Source organism: Lethenteron reissneri, chromosome 54 (genome assembly GCF_015708825.2).
Source record: "Lethenteron reissneri isolate LAM-NWPU_2019-01 chromosome 54, ASM1570882v1, whole genome shotgun sequence".
Lineage (NCBI taxonomy): Eukaryota > Metazoa > Chordata > Hyperoartia > Petromyzontiformes > Petromyzontidae > Lethenteron > Lethenteron reissneri.
The window spans coordinates 4,624,651-4,647,598 of NC_083832.1; the positions used below are offsets into that span (position 1 = coordinate 4,624,651).

Sequence of the window (22,948 nt, forward strand, 5' to 3'; positions counted from 1 at the left end):
AAATGTACAGCAGCCAAATCTCTAAACGCACTCGTTCATTCTAAAAGTGGAGGGAAAAACCGGAGGACCCGGAGAAAAATCCACGCGACCGCAGGGAGAGAGAAAGAGAGACAAACACAGAATCCAAATATACAGCAGCAGGCGTCAGGGTCGGGATCGAACCAACGACATCCTGCATACCGGCCGAGGTAGTTAACATCTCGGTAATTGCATCAGCGCAGCATGTGTGAGACACTGCTTGTCTCCTCCTCGTCACAATCCCTTCGTTCCCTGTTGCAACCCCTGTCCCCCCCATCCTCTCTCTCCCCCCCCTCCCCCCAGTATGGTGACAAGTCTGTTGGAGGAGTGGCGCATGTGCCTCCAGGGTGGGACGTGTGGAATGGCCTGGTGAGTGTCGGCACGTTAACAAACACGTTAACACACGTGTTACCACACGTGTTACTACCCACGTGCATTCCTTAATGGTCTCTGCCTCGCCCACCATCCTACGGCAGTTTGCGCGGCTTAACGCCGTAGCAAAGAAAGGTGAAGGTCCCCCGCGTAGCGTCAGCAGAGACTCGGGGCAAGTGCTGAAGGCCGGCACGGCACACGAGGGGAGGGTGGGTGGGTCAAGAATGACGTCCAGCAGCTTTTGTCTCCCCAGCGGCGATGTTTACACTGTACCCATTTGACGTTGAGTCGACCTAGGGGGAGGCCCAGGACTGGTTCAGATAATCGTCACCGATGTTGATCGGAAGCGGGAATTGAACTCAGGTCGCCGGGTTCACAGCGCGGCGCACGAACCTGCATGCCACGCGAGGTAGTGGACATCGCCTAGTCACCGTGGCGTGTAGTTGTCTCACTCGGTTCACGCTCTGGACGCAATCTTCTCCGCCGCTGTCACCGACGGACAGACGGAGCTTGCCGTGTCTCTACACGCCTCTCTGTTAACCTGTTCAACCAGACATGGTCACACTTTGGGCAACTGATAGGCACGACAGTCGGAGAATTTTTTTTTCGTAACCCAAACGGCGCATGCTCTCGTTCGCACAGTTGGCTACGTACGGTACGAAGCAAGTGCAACAACAACATACAACTATGAGACATCTCCTTTACCAGTGGCAAAATATAGTAATAGGTTTTTACCCTTTCAGCTGGTACAAAAACTGACACCTTTATACAAGGCATCATGTTTGCAATAACCACAACACAAGCAGTCAAAATGCAAACAAAAAGAAACAACTCTGATAATGATGATATGCACTGTCCTTGAAGTTGATTGGTCCACACCCGAGACAGCTTTTCATAGAGCCTAGTCTCCATTGGTGTTGGACCAGATGACGCCAAAAGGCGTACAACTCAAAAACAGCGCACTATCAGTGTATTGAGAGCTCGGGGTAAGCATTTACACTATGAGACCTCCTTTACCAGTGGCAAAATATAGTAATAGGTTTTTACCCTTTCAACTGGTACAACAACTGATACCTTTATACAAGGGATCATGTTTCCAATAACCACAACACAAGCAGTCAAAATGCAAACAAAAAGAAACAACTCTGATGATGATAATGATATGCACTGTCCTTGAAGTTGATTGGTCCACACCCGAGACAGCTTTTCTTAGAGCCTAGTCTCCATTGGTGTTGGACCAGATGACGCCAAAAGGCGTACAACTCTAAAACAGTGCACTATCAGTGCATACAAACGTACATGCTGCGACATCCCGTGGGGGAGCAGCCTCGCGGCTTTGTGTTTCCACGCCGCATCTCCGTAATCTCGTTGATTCTGGCGCGAACTAAGGAGCCAACTCATGAACGAACGAGTTGGCAAACGAAGTAACGAACTAACGCACTAACCAGCGAGCGAGCAAACTCACCGCCAGCCACGAGTTTGCTGGAGCCCAGGGCAGCGTTGTGTGGCTCCAGCTCGCACAAGAGGACGTGGGGCCCAGGGCATCGTGGCGGGTCTCTCTCTGCTGCTCTTACTTCGCTCTGTCCCCAATGGTCTCGTTTTGGGGTGGGTGGAGGGGTAGTGTCCAGGGCCACATCCTGGGATTAACACAGTTACCGTGTTCCCTTCGTTACGCACAAACTTGCTCTGTCCGCGATTTTGGCTATCCGCGAATCGCGTCTGGAACTCTACACGACTACTGCATCGAGAGAGAAATAAAGTGAGGAGATGAAGTGATGAGATGAAGTGAAGAGATAAAGAGTTGCGTTGTACAATATTTGTAGATCCAACAATACCGTTACCCACAAAATGTAGCTACACACGAGCATCTCCGGAACGTAATCTCCTCGTCGCGAATATCGAGGAAACGCCCATGACGCCCGTAACCCCGTGACGTTGTGACCCCGTGACCCCGTGACCCCGTGACGCCATGACACCCATGACCCCGTGACCCCCGTGACACCGTGACCCCCGTGACACCGTGAACCCGTGACCCCGTGACGCCCGTGACCCCGTGACGCCGTGATGCCGTGACGTCATGACGCCCGTGACCCCGTGACGTCGTGACGTCGTGACCCCGTGACGCCCGTGACGCCCGTGACCCCGTGACCCCGTGACGCCGTGACGCCCGTGACGCCGTGACCCCGTGACCCCGTGACGCCGTGACCCCGTGACGGCGTGACGCCCGTGACTCCGTGACTCCGTGACGCCGTGATGCCCGTGACTCCGTGACCCCGTCACCCCGTGACCCCGTGACGCCGTGACGCCCGTGACTCCGTGACCGGTGACGCCGTGACCCCGTGACCCCGTGACGCCGTGACACCGTGACCCCGTGACCCCGTGACCCCGTGACGCCGTGACGCCGTGACACCCATGACGCCGTGACCCCCGTGACGCCCATGATGTCGTGACCCCGTGACGCCGTGACGCCTGTGACCCCGTGACTTCGTGACCCCGTGACACCGTGACGCCTGTGACCCCATGACGCCGTTATCCCGTGACCCCGTGATCCCGTGACCCCGTGACGCCGTGACACCGATCTTATTTCCTTGCCGGCGCCTGTCCCTTGCGCGCGATCTCTCGTCCGCAGGTGCAAAACTCCAAGTACTACAACTACTCGCTGTCTGTCGACGGCAAGCTGGAGGAGCACGGAGCGGACTACGGCAAGGACTACCTGACGGACCTCATCGTAAGACTCGGCGCCGCCCAGCGGTCGCGGGCGGCGATGGCGTCCGCTACGAGCGCGGTGGTTTTGTGACTGGGCACGCACGGGAGCCGTTGTGGATGTGAATTGGGGATCTATAAACGCGATCGATCAATCGGAACGCGTAATTGTTTCCAAGGCGCCTTTCTGAAACCGCGGGCCCTCTATGTGGACGATCGTTCTCCCGTGAAAACATCCGAGCCATGAAATGTAAATTTGTTGACGCATTGAAGTTGTTCCTGTTGTTGTTGATGATGGTGTGGGCTCAATCCAGACCCTGACGCCTGCTGTATATTTGTAGTTTGCTCTTTCTCTCTCTTTCCTTCCCCGTGGTCGCGTAGATTTTTCTCTGGGTCCTCCAGTTTTTCTCTCCACATTTAGAATCAACGTGCGTTTCGAGTATTTGGCTGCTATAAATGTACACGTGATAAGCCACTTCGTTGAGCTATCACTTGTGATGGCCAGCTCGCTTCTGAAAAATAGCTACATAGCTCAGTGGGGCCTTACCTGGAAAAAGTAACAAAACAAACAAACGAATTCCGTTGCTCGGCAGGCGAACCGCTCCCTGCACTTCCTGGATGGCTGGAGCCGCCGCCTCGCGACGCCGTTCTTCATGATGCTGTCGACGTCGGCCCCCCACTCTCCCTGGGACGCGGCCCCCCAGTTCCAAAACAGCTTCGTCGGAACCAAGGCCCCCCGCGACGGCAGCTTCAACGTGCACGGCAAGGTGCGGGGGGGGGGGCGATGGCGAGGGGGGAGCGAATCCATGCATCTGGCCGCCGGGGATGAGGCCGACATCTGTCAATTGCGGCAGGCAGATTGGTCTCGGCCGGCCCACCGTGGACTGCCGTGGCCCTCCGTGGCCCACCGTGGACCGCCGTGGCCCTCCGTGGCCCTCTGTGGCCCACAGTGGCCCTCCGTGGCCCTCCGTGGCCCACCGTGGCCCACAGTGGCCCGCCGTGGCCCTCCGTGGCCCTCGGTGGCCCTCCGTGGCCCTCTGTGGCCCACAGTGGCCCACCGTGGCCCTCCGTGGCCCTCGGTGGCCCTCGGTGGCCCACAGTGGCCCACAGTGGCCCACAGTGGCCCTCCGTGGACCGCCGTGGACCGGCGTTTTGACGTCGGTCGTCGTCGCCGCCGGTCCGTTGCGACGTCAGAGCGCGAGAGGGTTTATCGTCGAGCCGTAGCGCCCGCGTGGAGCTCAGGCAGTGCTTGTCGGGACCTCGCTTCTCAGGCTTGTTTACACACGTGACGTTATTTCACTTGCAGCGAATTCGGTGAATTTGATCATTTCGCGGTGGTTTGTATTGTGCTGCCGTGTCCTCGTGTTGAGTTTAATGACTCGTCGTCATGCCGAGGGTCTGCTGCTGTACCCCGCAGCTTTATAATTAGAATTTTGATGATTGTTATTGTACGTATGATAAACTTCTTTCGTGCCATACTTTGCCAACCGTGCTCATCGGAGATGCAGGGGAAGGACAGCGAACTGTTTACCCTGGCAGGCACGCCGCAGCTTCCATACCGCGAGCTAAAAACCTCCGCAGACAAACGCAGACAAACGCAGGCTAACGCACGCTCGGAGCTTTCGGTGGCCCTGGCAAATCCCAGTGCAACAGAAACGTGTTTTGTACCCACGCCGCACAGTGTTCAAGCTTTGCTAAAAACTCTCCAAGCCCCTCTGGCAAAGTGTTAGACATAGCGCGTGTGTGTGGGTGTGGGTGTGTGTGTGTGTGAGAGTGTGTGTGTGGGTGTGCGTGGGTGTGTGTGGGTGTGTGTGGGTGTGTGTGGGTGGGTGTGTGGGTGTGTGTGGGTGTGTGTGGGTGGGTGTGTGGGTGTGTGTGGGTGTGTGTGGGTGTGTGGGTGTGGGTGTGTGAGAGTGTGTGTGTGGGTGTGTGTGTGTGAGTGTGTCTGGGTGTGTGTGGGTGGGTGTGTCGGTGTGTGTGGGTGGGTGTGTGGGTGTGTGAGAGTGTGTGTGTGTGTGGGCGTGTGTGGGTGTGTGTGTGAGAGTGTGTGTGTGGGTGTGTGTGAGTGTGTGTGAGTGTGTGTGGGCGTGTGTGTGTGTGTGGGTGTGTGAGAGTGTGTGGGCGTGTGGGTGTGTGTGTGTGTGAGAGTGTGAGAATGTGTGTGTGGGTGTGTGTGTGTGGGTGTGTGTGGGTGTGTGTGGATGTGTGGGTGTGTGTGGGCGTGTGTGTGTGGGTGTGTGTGTGAGTGTGGGTTTGTGGGTGTGGTGTGTGTGTGTGTGTGAGAGTGTGTGTGTGGGTGTGTGTGTGTGGGTAAACATCGCCACTGGGGAGAGAAGGGGCGTGGTGCTGGCCACCCACCCCCGAGTGTGCCGTGCCGGTCTTCATAGGTGCTATTGTCTAACGCAGGGGTGGGGAACCTTTTATCTGCCAAGGGCCATTTGGATATCTATAACATCATTAGCGGGCCATACAAAATTATCAACTTAAAAATTAGCCCGTTATATTTGGTCAAATATTTAATTAACTCACCCCTAATGCGATGGCTGGAACTGCTTCTCTTTGGCGAGGCGTGTGATGTTAGTTGGTGTGATGATGTTGCTACTCGCAACTGCTTTTCCAGGTTTGCTCCGAGACTTATTGAATTTCGAGTCCCGCCTGCGCTTGCCTTGGCAGGGCCACACCAAATGATTTCGCGGGCCTGATACGGCCCGCGGGCCGGACGTTCCTCACCCCTGTTCTAACAGGACTTGTCCCAACAGCCTGTTAAGGCTACATGGGGGATCTTTGTCTTTGCATGACTTTTTACAAACTCGTCTTATTCCAGGACAAGCACTGGCTGATCCAGCAGGCCAAAACGCCGATGTCCAATGACTCCATCAACTTCCTGGACAACGCCTTCAGGAAGAGGTGGGTGGTGGCGTTTCGCGTTCCTCCTCTGCCTGGGCAAGTGCTCTAACGTCTGTTCTGGTCTGAGAATGGATGATGCCTGAGACCCTGGGGGGCAGAGATTGAAATGGGCTCCTTTGGACCGTGGGCCCAAGTGTGGTGGTGAGATGTTAACTACCTCGCCTGGTGTGCAGGAGGTCGTGGGTTCGATCCCGACCCTGACGCCTGCTGCTGTATACTTGGAGTCTGCGTGTCTCTCTCTCTCATCATCATCACGGTGGCTAGGAAATGTTGACTACCTCGCCTGGTGTGCAGGAGGTCGTGGGTTCGATCCCGACCCTGATGCCTTCTGCTGTATACTTGGAGTTTGCGTGTCTCTCTCTCCCCCCGTGGTCGCGTGGATTTTTCTCCGGGTCCTCCGGTTTTTCCCCTCCACGTTTAGAATTGAACAACGTGCTTTTAGAGTATTTGGCTGCTATAAATTTCCACGTGATGATGATGATGATAAGCCATTTCGTTGAACTGTCATTAGTGATTGCCAGGTCGCTTCTAGATTAGAGATACACAGCTCAGTAGGCCTTACCTGGTAAAATAAAAAAATAGTTTAGTTTTAGTATTTTGTGTTTTTATGAGATAATAGTGTTAAAATGTATTTATTATTTGACTATGCATAATGATCATGTGTATAAACGTTGCTGACGCTGCTCTTGACCTCTGGCCGAGTCACCACTGTCCTGTGGTCAGACCCGAGGGCAGAAGGTTCCGGTTCAAATCACGCTTGGGGGAGAGTGGGGAGCAGGCAGGTCATCGCAAATCACAATCCCCTTCGAGGGGCGGGGGGGGTCAAGAAAACGAGTCCCAAACTCTTTGGTTCTTTCGGCAAAGTCACGTGGGTACAAAATAAAATTCTCAAGACGTTTCGATCGCAACACAAGCAATCATCATCAGGTGAAAAACCACTGCAAGAAAACATTTTTGCTCAAATTTTTTTTTCTTGCTGTGGTTTCCCACCTGATGATGATTGCTTGTGTTGCGATCGAAACGTCGTGATTTATTTGATTTCTCTACCCACGTGACTTTACCGAAAGAACCAAAGAGTATGTATCCCTGCAGTCACGAAAGCTTCAAATCGAGATTAAACGAGTCACACTTTGTCCGCGAAGTCGCCAGCGGTCGTCGAGGTGAAGAGAGTCCGGTCCCCTACCAGAGGAACCTCGAATTACCAGGGCCGCTCTCGGACAAAACTGTCAGCCACAAGCAGGGGACGCACGGCCCAGAGGACGCGCACCGTAGAGATGGAGCGACGGAGGTTTTCGCCTGGACGAGTAAAAATAAATGAGAGCCGTCGCAAGGCGGCGTTGGCCTTCATCCCGCGGTGGATTGAGAGCAAGATGTCACAGCGGCGATCGTTTTTCGTCGCGAGCGAAGCTCTCAGCGCGGGGTGGGTGGGCGGTCCGGCCGAGACCAATCGATCCCGGACACCCGGGTTGGAACCCAGCCTCTGTGACCTCCCCCCTAATCTCGTCGTGCCGCCGCCGCCGCCGCGACCGCAGGTGGCAGACCCTGCTGTCCGTCGATGAGCTCGTGGAGCGGCTCGTGAAGAAGCTGTCGTCGCTCAACCTCCTCAACTCCACCTACATCTTCTTCTCCTCTGACAACGGCTACCACTCAGGTGGGGGGGGGTCACTCACGTGGGGAGGGGGTCACTCAGGTGGGGGAGGGGGGTCACTCAGGTGGGGGGGAGGGGTCACTCAGGTGGGCGGGGGCGGTCACTCACGTGCGGAGGGAGGGGGGGTCACTAAGGTGGGGGAGGGGGTCACGCAGGTGGGGGGGGGGGTCACTCACGAGAGCCCTCCCTCCCCCCCTCGCTTGTCTCCGACAAATGCAATGCGCCGGTTCCTACCAGTATAAATGTGTGACATCATATCGTACGTGAGAGTCGTTGGTGAACAAGCACGTGTAAAATGTAAATCCATCCGGTGGCCTCCAACGATATGAGAGACCTTTCTAAAGTCACCGGTCGTTCACAATGCGGTCTCCGAGGGTAACCAGCGAGCGCGAACGAATGACGTCACGCGTGCGGAGCGTCCGCTGAATTCGTTTTTGTTTCGCTTGCAGTTACTTAGCGAGTTTGCCGGAGTGGCACCCACGCCACTGTGATAGACTAACCACCCCCCCCCCCACCCCCCCCCCCAGGGCAATTCTCGCTGCCCAACGACAAGCGGCAGCTGTACGAGTTCGACATCCGCGTGCCCATGCTTGTGCGCGGGCCGGGAATCAAGGCCAAGCAGATCCTGCGGGTGAGCGACGCTCGGGGTCAAAAGGTCGGGGGGTGGGGGGGGCGGGGGGTTCAGTGTGCTCATTCCTGCGTCCTCTTTACAGCGCCGAGCCGCTGGCGGATATTCCACATTCTTGTGGCAGGGGTGAGCGAGACAAAACTCGACGTAAACTATTTTGATTTAAAGCTTTCGTGACTGCAGGGATTCATATTCTCGGTTCTTTCGGGAAAGTCACGTACAAGGGAAATAATAAAATGATATAAATATTAAATATAAAAATGCTCACGACGTTTCGACTGCAACACGAGCAATCATCATCAGGTGTGAAATCCACAGCAAGAACATTTAAAATTGTCTATGGATTTCACACCTGATGATGATTGCTTGTGTTGCAGTCGAAACATCGTGATTTTTATTGTTTTATATTTATTTTATTTTATTATTTCCCTTCTACGTGACTTTACCGAAAGAACCAAGAATATGTAAACAATATTTTTTATTTTATTTACAAACGACCTGCTCACAAATGATAGCTCAACGAGAAGTGGCTCGTCACGTGGAAATGTCTAGCAGCCAAATACTCAAAAACGCGTGACGTTGATTCTAAATGTGGAGGGAACAACCGGAAGACCCGGAGAGAAATCCACGCGACCGCGGGGAGAGAGGGACACGCAGACTCCAAATATACAGCAGCAGGCGTCAGGGTCTGGATCGAACCCACGACCTCCTGTACACCAGGCGAGGTAGTTAACATCTCCTAGCCACCGTGATGATGATGATGAGTGAGAGAGACACGCAAACTCCAAATATACAGTAGCAGGCGTCAGGGTCTGGATCGAACCCACGACCTCCTGTATACCAGGCGAGGTAGTTAACATCTCTTAGCCACTGTGATGATGATGATGAGTGAGAGAGACACGCAAACTCCATATATACAGCAGCAGGCGTCAGGGTCTGGATCGAACCCACGACCTCCTGTATACCAGGCGAGGTAGTTAACATCTCCTAGCCACCATGATGATGATGATGAGTGAGAGAGACACGCAAACTCCAAATATACAGCAGCAGGCGTCAGGGTCGGGATCGAACCCACGACCTCCTGTATACTAGGCGAGGTAGTTAACATCTCCTAGCCACCGTGATGATGATGATGAGTGAGAGAGACACGCAAACTCCAAATATACAGCAGCAGGCGTCAGGGTCTGGATCGAACCCACGACCTCCTGTATACCAGGCGAGGTAGTTAACATCTCTTAGCCACTGTGATGATGATGATGAGTGAGAGAGACACGCAAACTCCATATATACAGCAGCAGGCGTCAGGGTCTGGATCGAACCCACGACCTCCTGTATACCAGGCGAGGTAGTTAACATCTCCTAGCCACCGTGATGATGATGATGATGAGTGAGAGAGACACGCAAACTCCAAATATACAGCAGCAGGCGTCAGGGTCGGGATCGAACCCACGCGCTCCTACATAGCAGGCGAGGTAGTTGACATCTCACCACCCTGACACCTCCACAGGAGAAGCCACTCTTGGCTTTCCCCACAAGATGGTGCTTATTCTAACCGACCCCCTGGAGGGATGATGGTGATGATGATAAGCATGATGGTGAGCTATGGCAGGGGCGAGAGTGTATTTACGTGCGTACGTTAAGCTTCTTTCTCACCATACGTAACCAACCGTGCTAATTGGAGGCGCGGGGGAAAGGACAACAAAGTAAACACAAATAAGTAAAATTTAAAACACGCTTTAATGAAATTTACCGTACTCGTAATGGCAACACTCCACGACTCCATTAAGTGGCCCCGAAGCTTGCCGTAACGTCAGGGACCGTGGTGATTTACAGCCAACGTAAGTTGAGCGTGGACAATTAGACCCAAGCCGAAACATAACATATGAAAAAGAATGTTTACAAATATTTGTTTTATTTTTTATGATAGAATATAGTATTGTCATCAGTGTGACATAAGTATACCAAGTTTGCAGTCGATACCACATTGGGAAGTGGGTTAAAATTGAGTTACAAGATTTGAGTGTAAAAACAGAAAATGGTCCTCATTTTACCGACACTGCGGAGGGCTGATGGGCTGAGTCAACGGCCAACCAGGATTTAGACCTCGCAGCCCCCCCTCCGATTGCGAGCCGCTACTGGCCAATTATTACCACGCAAGTAGCCCCCTACAAAGTAGTCCCTACGTGAGTAGTCCCTACGTGAGTAGTCCCTACGCAAGTAGTCCTGACTCAAGTAGTCCCCTTACATACATACAAAAACCTGAGCGGTGGCGCAGCGGTGAGCGAACTGCGCTTTGAACCCGGCAACGCGAGTTCGCGGCGGCGAATATTCGAACCGGTCCTGGGCCTCCCCGAGGCTGTCCCGGCGTTAAATAAGCGCCTCGGAGTGCCTTGCGTGGTGGACATGTTAAAAATAAATACTTCCGTGTTCATAGTTTTAGTTGAAACCTGACCTGACTCTGGGTTGCACCTCCGCAGGCTCCCGTCATGAACATCGATCTGGGGCCCACCTTCCTGGAGCTGGCCGGAGTGAACGTCTCCCAGACGCGGATGGACGGCATGTCCATGGTGCCGCTACTGGTGAGTGATGGCGTGCGGACGCGGACGAGATGTTAACTACCTCGCCTGGTCTACAGGAGGTCGTGGGTTCGATCCCGACCCTGACGCCTGCCTGTATATTTGGAGTCTGCGTGTCTCATCATCATCACGGTGGCCAGGAGATGTTAACTACCTCGCCTGGTATACAGGAGGTCGTGGGTTCGATCCCGACCCTGATGCCTGCTGCTGTATATTTGGAGTCTGCGTGTGTCTCTCATCATCATCACGGTGGCCAGGAGATGTTAACTACCTCGCCTGGTACACAGGAGGTCGTGGGTTCGATCCCGACCCTGACGCCTGCTGCTGTATATTTGGAGTCTGCGTGTCTCATCATCATCACGGTGGCCAGGAGATGTTAACTACCTCGCCTGGTACACAGGAGGTCGTGGGTTCGATCCCGACCCTGATGCCTGCTGTATATTTGGAGTTTGCATGTCTCTCTCTCTCATCATCATCACGGTGGCTAGATGTTAACTACCTCGCCTGGTACACAGGAGGTCGTGGGTTCGATCCTGACCCTGACGCCTGCTGCTGTATATTTGGAGTCTGCGTGTGTCTCTCATCATCATCACGGTGGCTAGGAGATTCTAGATTTGAAGCTTTCGTGACTGCAAGGATTCATATTCTTAGGTTTTTTCGGTAAAGTCACGTAGGTAAAACATTAAAATTAATGAAAGTAAAATAAAATAAAAATCACGACGTTTCGGAGGCAACACAAGTCTCCGTCATCAGGTGGGACCGTCACAGCCAGATTTGCTGCATCAAGTGAGGCAATGATTCAAGATGTAATCCCTTAAAAGCAAGTTGAGGGGGGAGGAGAGGGGGGGAGCTCATCACAATGTGGTAGCCAATGAATGGAACGTATCGGGAGGGAGGGGGGCGGGGCCAAAAGAATGCACGACGTGGTACACGAGAGTCGGCGGCGTGGACGTGGTTGTGCGCAAGCAACTACTGCTGCACACGCCAACGCATTGGACAGAGAGGGGGAGGGGAGGCCAAAAGAGAGTGTGGGGTGCAAGTGTACGTGGACATGTGTGTGTACAAGCACCTGTTGATACACATGATAGAAAAGAACGAAAATGCCCATGTTTATACCAGTGCTGGCTGAACAATGAAGAGAGTGCTGTTAAACACTGGGGATGTTAACACTCGGTAAAGTAAAGTAAGATAGTGCCTGTCAGATAAGATGGTCCAAAAAAGTGTAATTAAGTCTTTTTTGCGTGGTTGATAACATCTTTCCAATGATTACTAAGTTTGTACCCATCATCACGGTTCAAATTATGTCTGTGTTTGTATATTTGTATGGCTTCGTGTACAAACCTTTGATGGTAGCCAGGAGGTTTGCAGAGAACCTTGGTCTCGGAAAAGACAATCTCATGAGAGCCCACCGAGTTGTAGCAATGATCGGCAACGGCCGAAGAATCAGTTCTGCCGTGTTTCAGATCTGACTTGTGCTCGCGGACACGATCAGAAACATGACGTTTCGTTTCTCCAATGTAGCAGTCACCACAAATGCAACTCAATTTGTAGACTCCAGGATACTGTAAGTCAGGAACGACATCCTTCACAGATGGAATCAGATCACGGATTTTATGCACTGTACTGAATCGGACTTGGATCTTATGTTTGTTTAGAATTTTGGAGATCTTTTTGGTCACGCCTGCTATGTATGGCAACGTGATAGTTTTGGTCGGAGTTTCATGTGGCTGTTTCTGTGTGGTGGGAGAAACAGCATGGCGGATAGTGCGGTCAGAGTATCCGTTCATCCTGAGGGCCCGATGTACATGTCTTAATTCACCAGTCAGGTGGTGTTGGTCAGAAATGCCATGGGCTCTGTGGTATAGCGTTTTGATGAGAGAATTCTTTTGAGATGGGTGGTGGTGGGAATCCGGTTTCAAGTAGGAATCTGTGTGGGTGGCTTTCCTGTAGACAGAATGTCCCAAGGATCCGTCAGGCCTCCTCTCAAACAGAATATCCAAGAATGGTAGTTTACCGTCTTTCTCCACTTCCATGGTGAATCTGATGGATGGGTGTCTAGAATTGATGTGGTCTCTCTCTGTGCAGCACCCTGTGGACAAGCCGGCGGCGGCGGCGGCGCCAGCTTGGCGCTCGGACTTCCTGGTGGAGTACCAGGGGGAGGGACACGACGCCGACCCGGCCTGCCCCAAGCTGGGCCCAGGAGTCGCGGTAAACACCGCCCCCCCCCCCCCCACGCCCCCCCACACCCTACCGCACCCCCCCCCCCCATTCCGCTACCGTGGGTGACGCGCCGCGGAGGGGTGAGCGTCAACATCGCCTCTCGGGCGGCCGGGCGGCCGGGCGTGGTGCCGGCCACCCAGCTCCTCGTGCGTCGTGGGCGGCCTTCGGAGGTGCTGCTCGCTAACGGCGCTTGCCCCAAAAGTCTGTTGAGGATACACGGGGGGGGGAGGTCTTTGTGGCACCACGGTGGCTAGGAGATGTTAGCTACCTCGCCTGGTGCACAGGAGGTCGTGGGTTCGATCCCGACCCTGAAGATGCCTGCTGTGTATTGAGTCTGCGTCTGTCTCATCATCATCACGGTGGCTGGGAGATGTTAACTACCTCGCCTGGTGTACAAGAGGTCGTGGGTTCGATCCCGACCCTGAAGATGCCTGCTGTGTATTGAGTCTGCGTCTGTCTCATCATCATCACGGTGGCTAGGAGATGTTAACTACCTCGCCTGGTGTACAGGAGGTCGTGGGTTCGATCCCGACCCTGAAGATGCCTGCTGTGTATTGAGTCTGCGTCTGTCTCATCATCATCACGGTGGCTAGGAGATGTTAACTACCTCGCCTGGTGTACAGGAGGTCGTGGGTTCGATCCCGACCCTGAAGATGCCTGCTGTGTATTGAGTCTGCGTCTGTCTCATCATCATCACGGTGGCTAGGAGATGTTAACTACCTCGCCTGGTGTACAGGAGGTCGTGGGTTCGATCCCGACCCTGAAGATGCCTGCTGTGTATTGAGTCTGCGTCTGTCTCATCATCATCACGGTGGCTAGGAGATGTTAGCTACCTCGCCTGGTGCACAGGAGGTCGTGGGTTCGATCCCGACCCTGAAGATGCCTGCTGTGAATTGAGTCTGCGTCTGTCTCATCATCATCACGGTGGCTGGGAGATGTTAACTACCTCGCCTGGTGCACAGGAGGTCGTGGGTTCGATCCCGACCCTGAAGATGCCTGCTGTGTATTGAGTCTGCGTCTGTCTCATCATCATCACGGTGGCTGGGAGATGTTAACTACCTCGCCTGGTGTACAGGAGGTCGTGGGTTCGATCCCGACCCTGAAGATGCCTGCTGTGTATTGAGTCTGCGTCTGTCTCATCATCATCACGGTGGCTGGGAGATGTTAACTACCTCGCCTGGTGCACAGGAGGTCGTGGGTTCGATCCCGACCCTGAAGATGCCTGCTGTGTATTGAGTCTGCGTCTGTCTCATCATCATCACGGTGGCTAGGAGATGTTAACTACCTCGCCTGGTGTACAGGAGGTCGTGGGTTCGATCCCGACCCTGAAGATGCCTGCTGTGTATTGAGTCTGCGTCTCTCTCATCATCATCACGGTGGCTAGGAGATGTTAACTACCTCGCCTGGTGTACAGGAGGTCGTGGGTTCGATCCCGACCCTGAAGATGCCTTCTGTGTATTGAGTCTGCGTCTGTCTCATCATCATCACGGTGGCTAGGAGATGTTAACTACCTCGCCTGGTGCACAGGAGGTCGTGGGTTCGATCCCGACCCTGAAGATGCCTGCTGTGAATTGAGTCTGCGTCTGTCTCATCATCATCACGGTGGCTGGGAGATGTTAACTACCTCGCCTGGTGTACAGGAGGTCGTGGGTTCGATCCCGACCCTGAAGATGCCTGCTGTGTATTGAGTCTGCGTCTGTCTCATCATCATCACGGTGGCTAGGAGATGTTAACTACCTCGCCTGGTGTACAGGAGGTCGTGGGTTCGATCCCGACCCTGAAGATGCCTTCTGTGTATTGAGTCTGCGTCTGTCTCATCATCATCACGGTGGCTGGGAGATGTTAACTACCTCGCCTGGTGTACAGGAGGTCGTGGGTTCGATCCCGACCCTGAAGATGCCTGCTGTGTATTGAGTCTGCGTCTCTCTCATCATCATCACGGTGGCTGGGAGATGTTAACTACCTCGCCTGGTGTACAGGAGGTCGTGGGTTCGATCCCGACCCTGAAGATGCCTGCTGTGTATTGAGTCTGCGTCTGTCTCATCATCATCACGATGGCTGGGAGATGTTAACTACCTCGCCTGGTGTACAGGAGGTCGTGGGTTCGATCCTGACCCTGAAGATGCCTGCTGTGAATTGAGTCTGCGTCTGTCTCATCATCATCACGGTGGCTAGGAGATGTTAGCTACCTCGCCTGGTGTACAGGAGGTCGTGGGTTCGATCCCGACCCTGAAGATGCCTGCTGTGAATTGAGTCTGCGTCTGTCTCATCATCATCACGGTGGCTGGGAGATGTTAACTACCTCGCCTGGTGCACAGGAGGTCGTGGGTTCGATCCCGACCCTGAAGATGCCTGCTGTGTATTGAGTCTGCGTCTCTCTCATCATCATCACGGTGGCTGGGAGATGTTAACTACCTCGCCTGGTATACAGGAGGTTGTGGGTTCCATCCCGACGCTGATGCCTGCTGCTGTGTATTTGTATTTTGCATGTCTCTCTCTCCCCGTGGTCGCTTGGATTTTTCTCCGGCTCCTCTGGTTTTCCCCTCCACATTTAGAATCAACATCACGCGTTTAAAGTATTTGGCTGCTAAACATTTCCACGTGCAAGGCCGCTTCGTTGAGCTGTCATTTGTGACCCAGTCGCTTCTGAAAAAGAGCTACATAGCTCAGTGGGCCTTACCTGGTAAAACAAATCTAGTTGAGTTTACTCCTTGGTTCTTTCAGTAAAGAGAAAATAATTTAAATTTTAGAATACGACGTTTCGATTGCAACACAAGCAATCATCATCAGGTACAAAACAAACCTAGTAAACTTAGAAATACAATGCAATACAACACAGAGAGTCGGCTAACACAACAGTCAACACTCTACGTGACTTTACCGATAGAAGCAAAGAGTAATTCCTGCAGTCACGAAAGCTTCAAATCGAGTTGAGTTTAGCTTCATTCCCTCCGTGTAGCCTTTAACGGACTGTTTATTGCGACTCGCTACTCTACGAGACGTCTGGCAAAACACATTACCGAGCCAAAATAAAAACGGCGTGTTTGCACGCGGTGCCGCCCTGTGTGCAGGAGTGCTTCCCCGACTGCGTGTGCGAAGATGCGTTCAACAACACGTACGCATGCGTCCGCACGCTCTCCGGCACCGTCGACCTTCAGTACTGCGAGTTTGCCGACGCCCAGGTGTGTGTGTGTGGAGGGGGGGGGGGGAAGGGTTTGGGTTTTTTTATTTTCCAAACAGGGCGGTGACGCGGCACGGGAGCAGCGGTGGCCAAGCGGCGTCTCTTGAGCTGCACGCGGATCTTTCATCCGCCCACGCGCCGCTCTGTCGAGGGGGCCTAACGTAGGACGTGTCATCGCGGTGGCAAAGAAGAATGAACGTCTTCTTGGTTCTAGATTTGAAGCTTTCGTGACTGCAAGGATTCATATTCTTAGGTTTTTTTCGGTAAAGTCACGTAGGTAATAACATTAAAATTAATAAAAGTAAAATAAAATAAAAATCACGACGTTTCGGAGGCAACACAAGCTTCCGTCTTCAGGTGGAACCGTCACAGCACGATTGCTGTTTACAGGTGAAACCGTCACAGCACGATAGCTGAATACAGCTAAGAATATGTCTTCTTGGTTCTTTCGGTAAAGTCACGTAGAATGGAAATAATAAAATAATACAAATAAAACATAATAAAATAATTCTCACGACGTTTCGGCCACAACGCAAGTAGCCGTCCTCAGGTGAAGAACAGGTCTGTCGATAAGACAGAGTCTGAATGACTCTATATTCGTTGAGCTACAGGTCTGTCGATAAGACAGAGTCTGAATGACTCTGTATTCAGACTCTGTCTTATCGACAGACCTGTTCTTTACCTGAGGACGGCGGCTGCTTGCGTTGTGGCCGAAACGTCGTGAGAATTATATTATTGTTTTATTTTTATTATTTATTATTTCCATTCTACGTGACTTTACCGAAAGAACCAAGAAGATGAATCCCTGCAGTCACGAAAGCTTTAAATCGAAATTTAAGAATGAACGTGTCCTGTCCTGTGCCGAAAACTTTTACTATATATTAACACACACATATATTTATACACTTGGCTACTTGCAGAATCCACGGGTACTTGTCGGCTCCCGGTCTGTTACAGGTTGGCCACCGCTCCTTGCTTACTGCCCGCTTGTTCACGGTTCAAGTCGGGCAGCGAGATGTTAACTACCTCGCTTGGTATACAGAAGGTCGTGGGTTCGATCCCGACCCTGACGCCTGTTGTATATTTGGATTAACTACGTCACCTGGTATACAGGAGGTCGTGGGTTCGATCCCGACCCTGACGCCTGTTGTATATTTGGAGTTTGCTGTCTCTCTCATCATCATCATCACGGTGGCTATGAGATGTTACCTACTTGACCTGGTATACAGGAGGTCGTGGGTTCGATCCCGACCCTGACGCCTGCTGCTGTATTTGGAGTTTGCGTGTCTCTCTCCCCGTGGTCGCGTGGATTTTTCTCCGGGTCTTCCGGTTTTTCCCCTCCACATTTAGAATCAAGGTCACGCGTTTAGAGAATTATTTGACTGCTATAAATGTCCACATGAGGATAAGCCACTTCGTTGAGCTACAATTTGTGGCCAGGTTGCTTCTGAATAAGAGCTACATAGCTCAGTGGGCCTTACCCGGTTAAATAAAAAAAATAGTTTAGTTTCTACCGCCGGTGTGGGTTACCGTAATGAGAAAACCAGAGTCTGAGAAAACTCTTAAGCGGGTGGCAAATTGAGCCACACCGTGGCTAATTTGAGGAATTGGATGCAGCCGGGAGGAGTGATCTGATGAGAGAGCTGTTGAGTGATATCGTGGACAAAGCTACGTTGAAGGAAGCCGAAGATCATTGACGTCTTTGAGCAATGAGCGGGAGAGTTTTATGAGCGTGGTCATCCCACTACGTGCCGTCCGCTTCACTCACAGCAGACGTGGAAACATCCCCTGACGTAAATTCGCAAGGGCGGACCGTCGTCCGCTTGCGTCGGTCGGAGCTCAACTTTGCCAAATTTAGAAAAAATGACCCCTCCCTTGCGGCGGTATGGCGGTTAGCGCGCCGTGCCGTACTCTGAGGCCGATTCCCGCTCTCGGCCAACACCAGCGACGATTGTCCGAACCGGTCCTGGGCCCCCACTAGGTCAGCTCAGCCTCGAACGAGTACCCGGTGCGGTGTGCAAACAAAACCACTCGGCAGACAAAGGCGGCCGGGCCTGGCGGCAGACGTCGCAAACGGGTTTTGATTCCTTACCCGTACCCGGCCGCACCAGGGTCGCAATCGGGTACCCGTACCCGGCCGTACCCGTACCCTACCCGATACCCGGCTACCCGTACCCGGCCGGGTATCGGGTAGGGTACGGGTATCGGGTACCCGGTTGCGACCTCTGCCTGGCATTGCCGGCCACCCACCCACCCCCGTCGTGTGCCGTGGCGCTCGCCCCCGAAGTCTGCCGAGACTCTACGGCGTGGCGGGGCTCTCTGTCTCTGCAGGCCACGGTGGAGCTGTACAACGTGACCGCCGACGCGCACCAGCTGACCAACATCGTGAAGGCCGTGGACCCCAACCTGCTGGTCTCCATGAACCAGCGCCTCATGGCGCTGCAGTCGTGCGTCGGCGCGGCGTGCCGCAAGCCGGCGAGCGAGGCCCTCGGCCCGGTGAGGGGGACGCTACATCACCATTTATTTGTTTTCATCGTTATTGTAGTTTTTGTTTTTTATAGGAGCCCGATACAGAGCACGAACCGCGACGTAGGGGGGGAAGGGGGGGTTATGGGAACTCCGCGGACCCTTCCCCCGCCGTCCATGCTGTCGGCTCCCTGCTCCCGTTAAACTCCAGGCAGCCTCAATGCCTCTGCCGCTGTCTTTAAAAAGCAAGATTCAATATTGACCGCTGCTGCTGCTGTTGCTTGCACAGCATCACGAGATGCGATCGCATTTGAGACGCTGTATGGATCTCCGTCGTAACTGTGCTGTAACGTATGTGTGTTTACTGTGCGTGTGTGTGTGTTGGCGACAGCTCTAAACACCGAAGTCACCGCAGCGTGGACGGACGGGAGGAGACGATCTACGTTTCTTAAACACCTTCGACTAAAGGCGACGGGGGAGACGACGTGTGAACGGACGCGGCTCTCGGCACGCCACGGTGGCTATGAGATGTTAACTACCTCGCCTGGTCTACAGGAGGTCGTGGGTTCAATCCCGAGCCTGACGCCTGCTGTACATTTGGAGTTTGCGTGTCTCTCTCCCCGTAGTTGCGTGGATTTTTCTCCAGGACCTCCGGTATTTTCCCTCCACAATTAGAATCAACATCAGACGGTTCAGATTATTCGGCTGGCTATAAATTTCCACGTGATGATGACGATGATGATGAGCCACTCCGTTGAGATATCATTTGTGATTGCCACGTGGGCTCTGAAGAAGAGCTACGCAGCTCAGCGTGGCCTTAGCCGGTAATTGAACATGTTTAGTTTAACACGTAGGCTTTCGCGACCAATATTATTCGCGCTTCAACACACCGGTGGGCTAAAGCAGTGAACTAATTTGTCTTTTGTCAACGTGACACTTTTTTACTGATTGGCCGTGTCGGGTGGTGGAGGGTTACGACACATTTATAAATAACGCAATCTAAACCTAAAAACGTTGATTATATGAACATGTTTAGTTTAGTTTAGCAAAGAGGACCGATTACCGCCCGCGCCGTCCGCAACCCGCGAAGGTCGTCACGCGGGCAGCAGGGATTTTCTCGCACTTTCGTCCAAACCAAGGTCGCTACCGTCGTCACGCGCGTCCGTGACGATCCGCAAAAGGGAATGTGTCCCGTCTCCACGCGCGCGAGGCTTCGTGCGCGTGGCGACAACGTGCGGTGCTCGCAGAGGCTCGTACCGCACGTTGGGGAACGGCAATTAGACATTTTACGTAACGTTCTGGGGTGTTGGCGGGGCAGGGGAAACATCTGGTACCCATAACGTAGATTCCTGCCACGGCGCCATGAGGCTCCCATTGAAGCAACGCGGTGGTTTCAAATCCGCACGCCCCTTTTTTTAACGAGCACATCTCATTCCAGGGGCACTGTGGTGGCCAGGAGATGTTAACTCCCTCACCTGGTGTACAGGAGGTCCGTGGGTTTGATCCCGACCCTGAAGATGCCTGCTGTGTATTGAGTCTGCGTCTGTCTCATCATCACCACGGTGGCTAGGATATGTTAGCTACCTCACCTGGTGTACAGGAGGTCCGTGAGTTCGATCCCAACCCTGAAGATGCCTGCTGTGTATTGAGTCTGCGTCTGTCTCATCATCATTACGGTGGCTAGGAGATGTTAACTCCCTCGCATGGTGTACAGAAGGTCCGTGGGTTTTATCGCAACTCTGATGCCTGCTGTATATTTGGAGTCTGCGTGTCTCTCTCATCATCATCATCATCACGGTGGCTAGGAGATGTTAACTACCTCGCCTGGTATACAGGAGGTCCGTGGGTTTTATCCCAAACCTGATGCCTGCTGTATATTTGGAGTCTGCGTGTCTCTCTCTCCCCGTGGTTCGTGTGGATTTTTCTCCGGGTCCTCCGGTTTTCCCCCCCTCCACATTTAGAATCGACGTCACGCGTTCAGAGTGTTTGGCTGCTGTACATTTCTACGTGACGGTCAGCCCACACTCCGTTGAGCTATCATTTGTGAAACAATTAGCTACATTGCAACTCAGTGGGCCTCGCCTGGTAAGAGAAAGCCATCCCCCGCTCGGCCGACACTGGGCTAGTTTGTGGGCTGCCTTGGCAGTTTCTACCTTTACTCATCCAGTGTCGCCTAACCCTCAGCATCCGCCAAGCCCTCAGGTTCATTCCACTCGCCGTACGGCTGACGCAGATGTGCAGAGCAGCAACTGCAGTGTCACATTCAGGTGCGTCAAGCCAGGCAACCGCGCTAAGAGCGACGGAGTGGACCATCGTCTAGATTTGAAACTTTCGTGAATGCAAGGATTCATATTCTTAGGTTTTTTCCGTAAAGTCACGTAGGTAAAAATTTTAAATAAATATTTTATTTTACTTTTATTAATTAAATTTTTTTACCTACGTGACTTTACCGAAAAAACCTAAGAATATGGACCATCGTCGCCGCCGAGATGTCCGCTTCCTCTGTGCGGATCGGGCATTGCGTCGTTGTACGTTGCGCGGGGTCTGTGAACCCTGTTGATAATTGAAAGAATGTGGGATTGTTTACCTCCGGGAGTGTGGCGCACGGCATGGGAGCGAGTTCACAGAGCTCACGTGGCTCTTGAAGATTCGTTGCGAGAAACGAGCCACGTCCTTGAAGGGGCCAGCGCTGGAAACGCAGCGTCACCGACCGTCGCGCTCGCACGGACAATCGGGAACAACCCCCACCCGGAGCTCCTCGTGGTCTCGTTTAATGAGCGTGCGGCGACGCTGAAAGGACCGCGGTCATCGGCCGGACCCTGCAGGGTGACGGTGATGGACCTCGGTCTCGTGGTTTATTGTTTTCAGCCATGGGCACGAAAAAAAAGGATTATCGGTACCCATCATATGTGGCGAATGCTCTCCGTGATTTTCTTGATGCTTTGTATCCCTGAATTAGAAATGTGTACGATGGCGAGACCAGCGCGGTCGCTTTGTACGAGATGAATGCCGTTTAAAGAGTTGCCGTGGTACGTTTGACGGAGAATATAGCATCGTTTTGGCAGAATAAGGAAGAAAATGAGACGGTACATCTGCGAAGCTTTCTGCACGTGGTGGAAGCTCACGGCGTTTGCCACCTCGCGCTGAGTTGGTACCGACCACCGAGACTCCCGTGGCTCACGGGGCCCAAAAAATAAAAAATCTGCCCGTTGGCGGACGTTGCGCAACGTCGAGACTTCGACTCTCGCCAGCCCCAACTGCTCGTCATCATCATCGCCGTCGCTGTCGTCATCATCGTCATTGTCGCTGTCGTCATCGTCGCTGTCGTCATCATCGTAGTCATTGTCGCGGTCGTCGTCATCGTCACTGTCGTCGTCATCATCGGCGTCATCGACGCTGTCGTCATTATCGTCGTCGTCGTCATCATCGTCGTCATCGTCACTGTCGTCATCATCATCGTCACTATCGCCGTCATCACCGTCATCGTCATCATCATCGTCGTCATCATCGTCGCCGTCGTCACGCGTCCAGTTGTGTGCAGCGCGTTCGACCGGCTCGAGTTGTTGTGTTTACTCGCGTGGAGGTTTGCGTTTGATGGTTTTTGCGGGGGGGGGGGGGGGCGGGTTGTGGGGCGAGGTGCGTTTCCGCAGATTTTTCCGATGGCAAAATGTGAATGTTCGTCTGTGACGCTGTGGTGCCTTACCTTGGGGGGGAGCGCGAAACGTCAGGGACGACGCCCTTGAGGGGGTTTTTTTTTGGGCGTCGATGGCACGCGCGCGTCGTTTTTCGCGGAGATTGACCTCCGCCAATCGGCCAATCGGCTCTCCGACGGGCAAATAATAGCGACGGAATCGCCGCCTCCTTCCTCTCACGCTCGGCGTGGGACGCTCCACCGGCGTTTCCTCTCGAGGGTTGGCGATGACTTTGTTGGGCCCTGGGTTCTTTTTGTCTCTCTCTCTCTTCTGCCGACGCGATTCATCTCGGCGGATCGATGTGAACGCGCGTGTCGGGCTGGGTGGTGGGTGGGGGGCTGGATGGGTGGGGGGCTGGGTGGGTCGGTGGGGGGCTGGGTGGCTGGGGGGCTGGGTGGGTGGGTGGGGGGCTGGCTGGGTGGTCCACATGCCGCTAGCCCAGCGGTGGGCAACCTGCGGGTCCGGAGCCGCGTCTCGGCTTTTCGAGGGCTGCTTGGCGGCGTGATTTAATGAGGAACCACCCAGTCACGAAATCTT

The 22,948-nt window shown here is 53.5% G+C and overlaps 1 protein-coding gene across 1 annotated transcript in view; it reads left to right on the forward strand.

Moving 5' to 3' along the window:
* LOC133356570 (N-acetylglucosamine-6-sulfatase-like) overlaps positions 1-22,732 on the forward strand; it is a 31,491-nt gene extending 8,759 nt beyond the window's left edge. Inside the window, exons 4-14 of the mRNA XM_061574156.1 lie at positions 322-387; positions 3,020-3,118; positions 3,687-3,860; positions 5,918-6,000; positions 7,533-7,651; positions 8,176-8,279; positions 10,754-10,855; positions 12,938-13,060; positions 16,144-16,254; positions 18,585-18,749; positions 19,111-22,732. Of these exons, the coding sequence (XP_061430140.1) occupies positions 322-387; positions 3,020-3,118; positions 3,687-3,860; positions 5,918-6,000; positions 7,533-7,651; positions 8,176-8,279; positions 10,754-10,855; positions 12,938-13,060; positions 16,144-16,254; positions 18,585-18,749; positions 19,111-19,116 (1,152 nt within the window). The 3' untranslated portion in view covers positions 19,117-22,732. The remainder of the gene's footprint in view (positions 1-321; positions 388-3,019; positions 3,119-3,686; positions 3,861-5,917; positions 6,001-7,532; positions 7,652-8,175; positions 8,280-10,753; positions 10,856-12,937; positions 13,061-16,143; positions 16,255-18,584; positions 18,750-19,110) is intronic.
* The last annotated feature ends 216 nt before the right edge of the window (positions 22,733-22,948 follow it).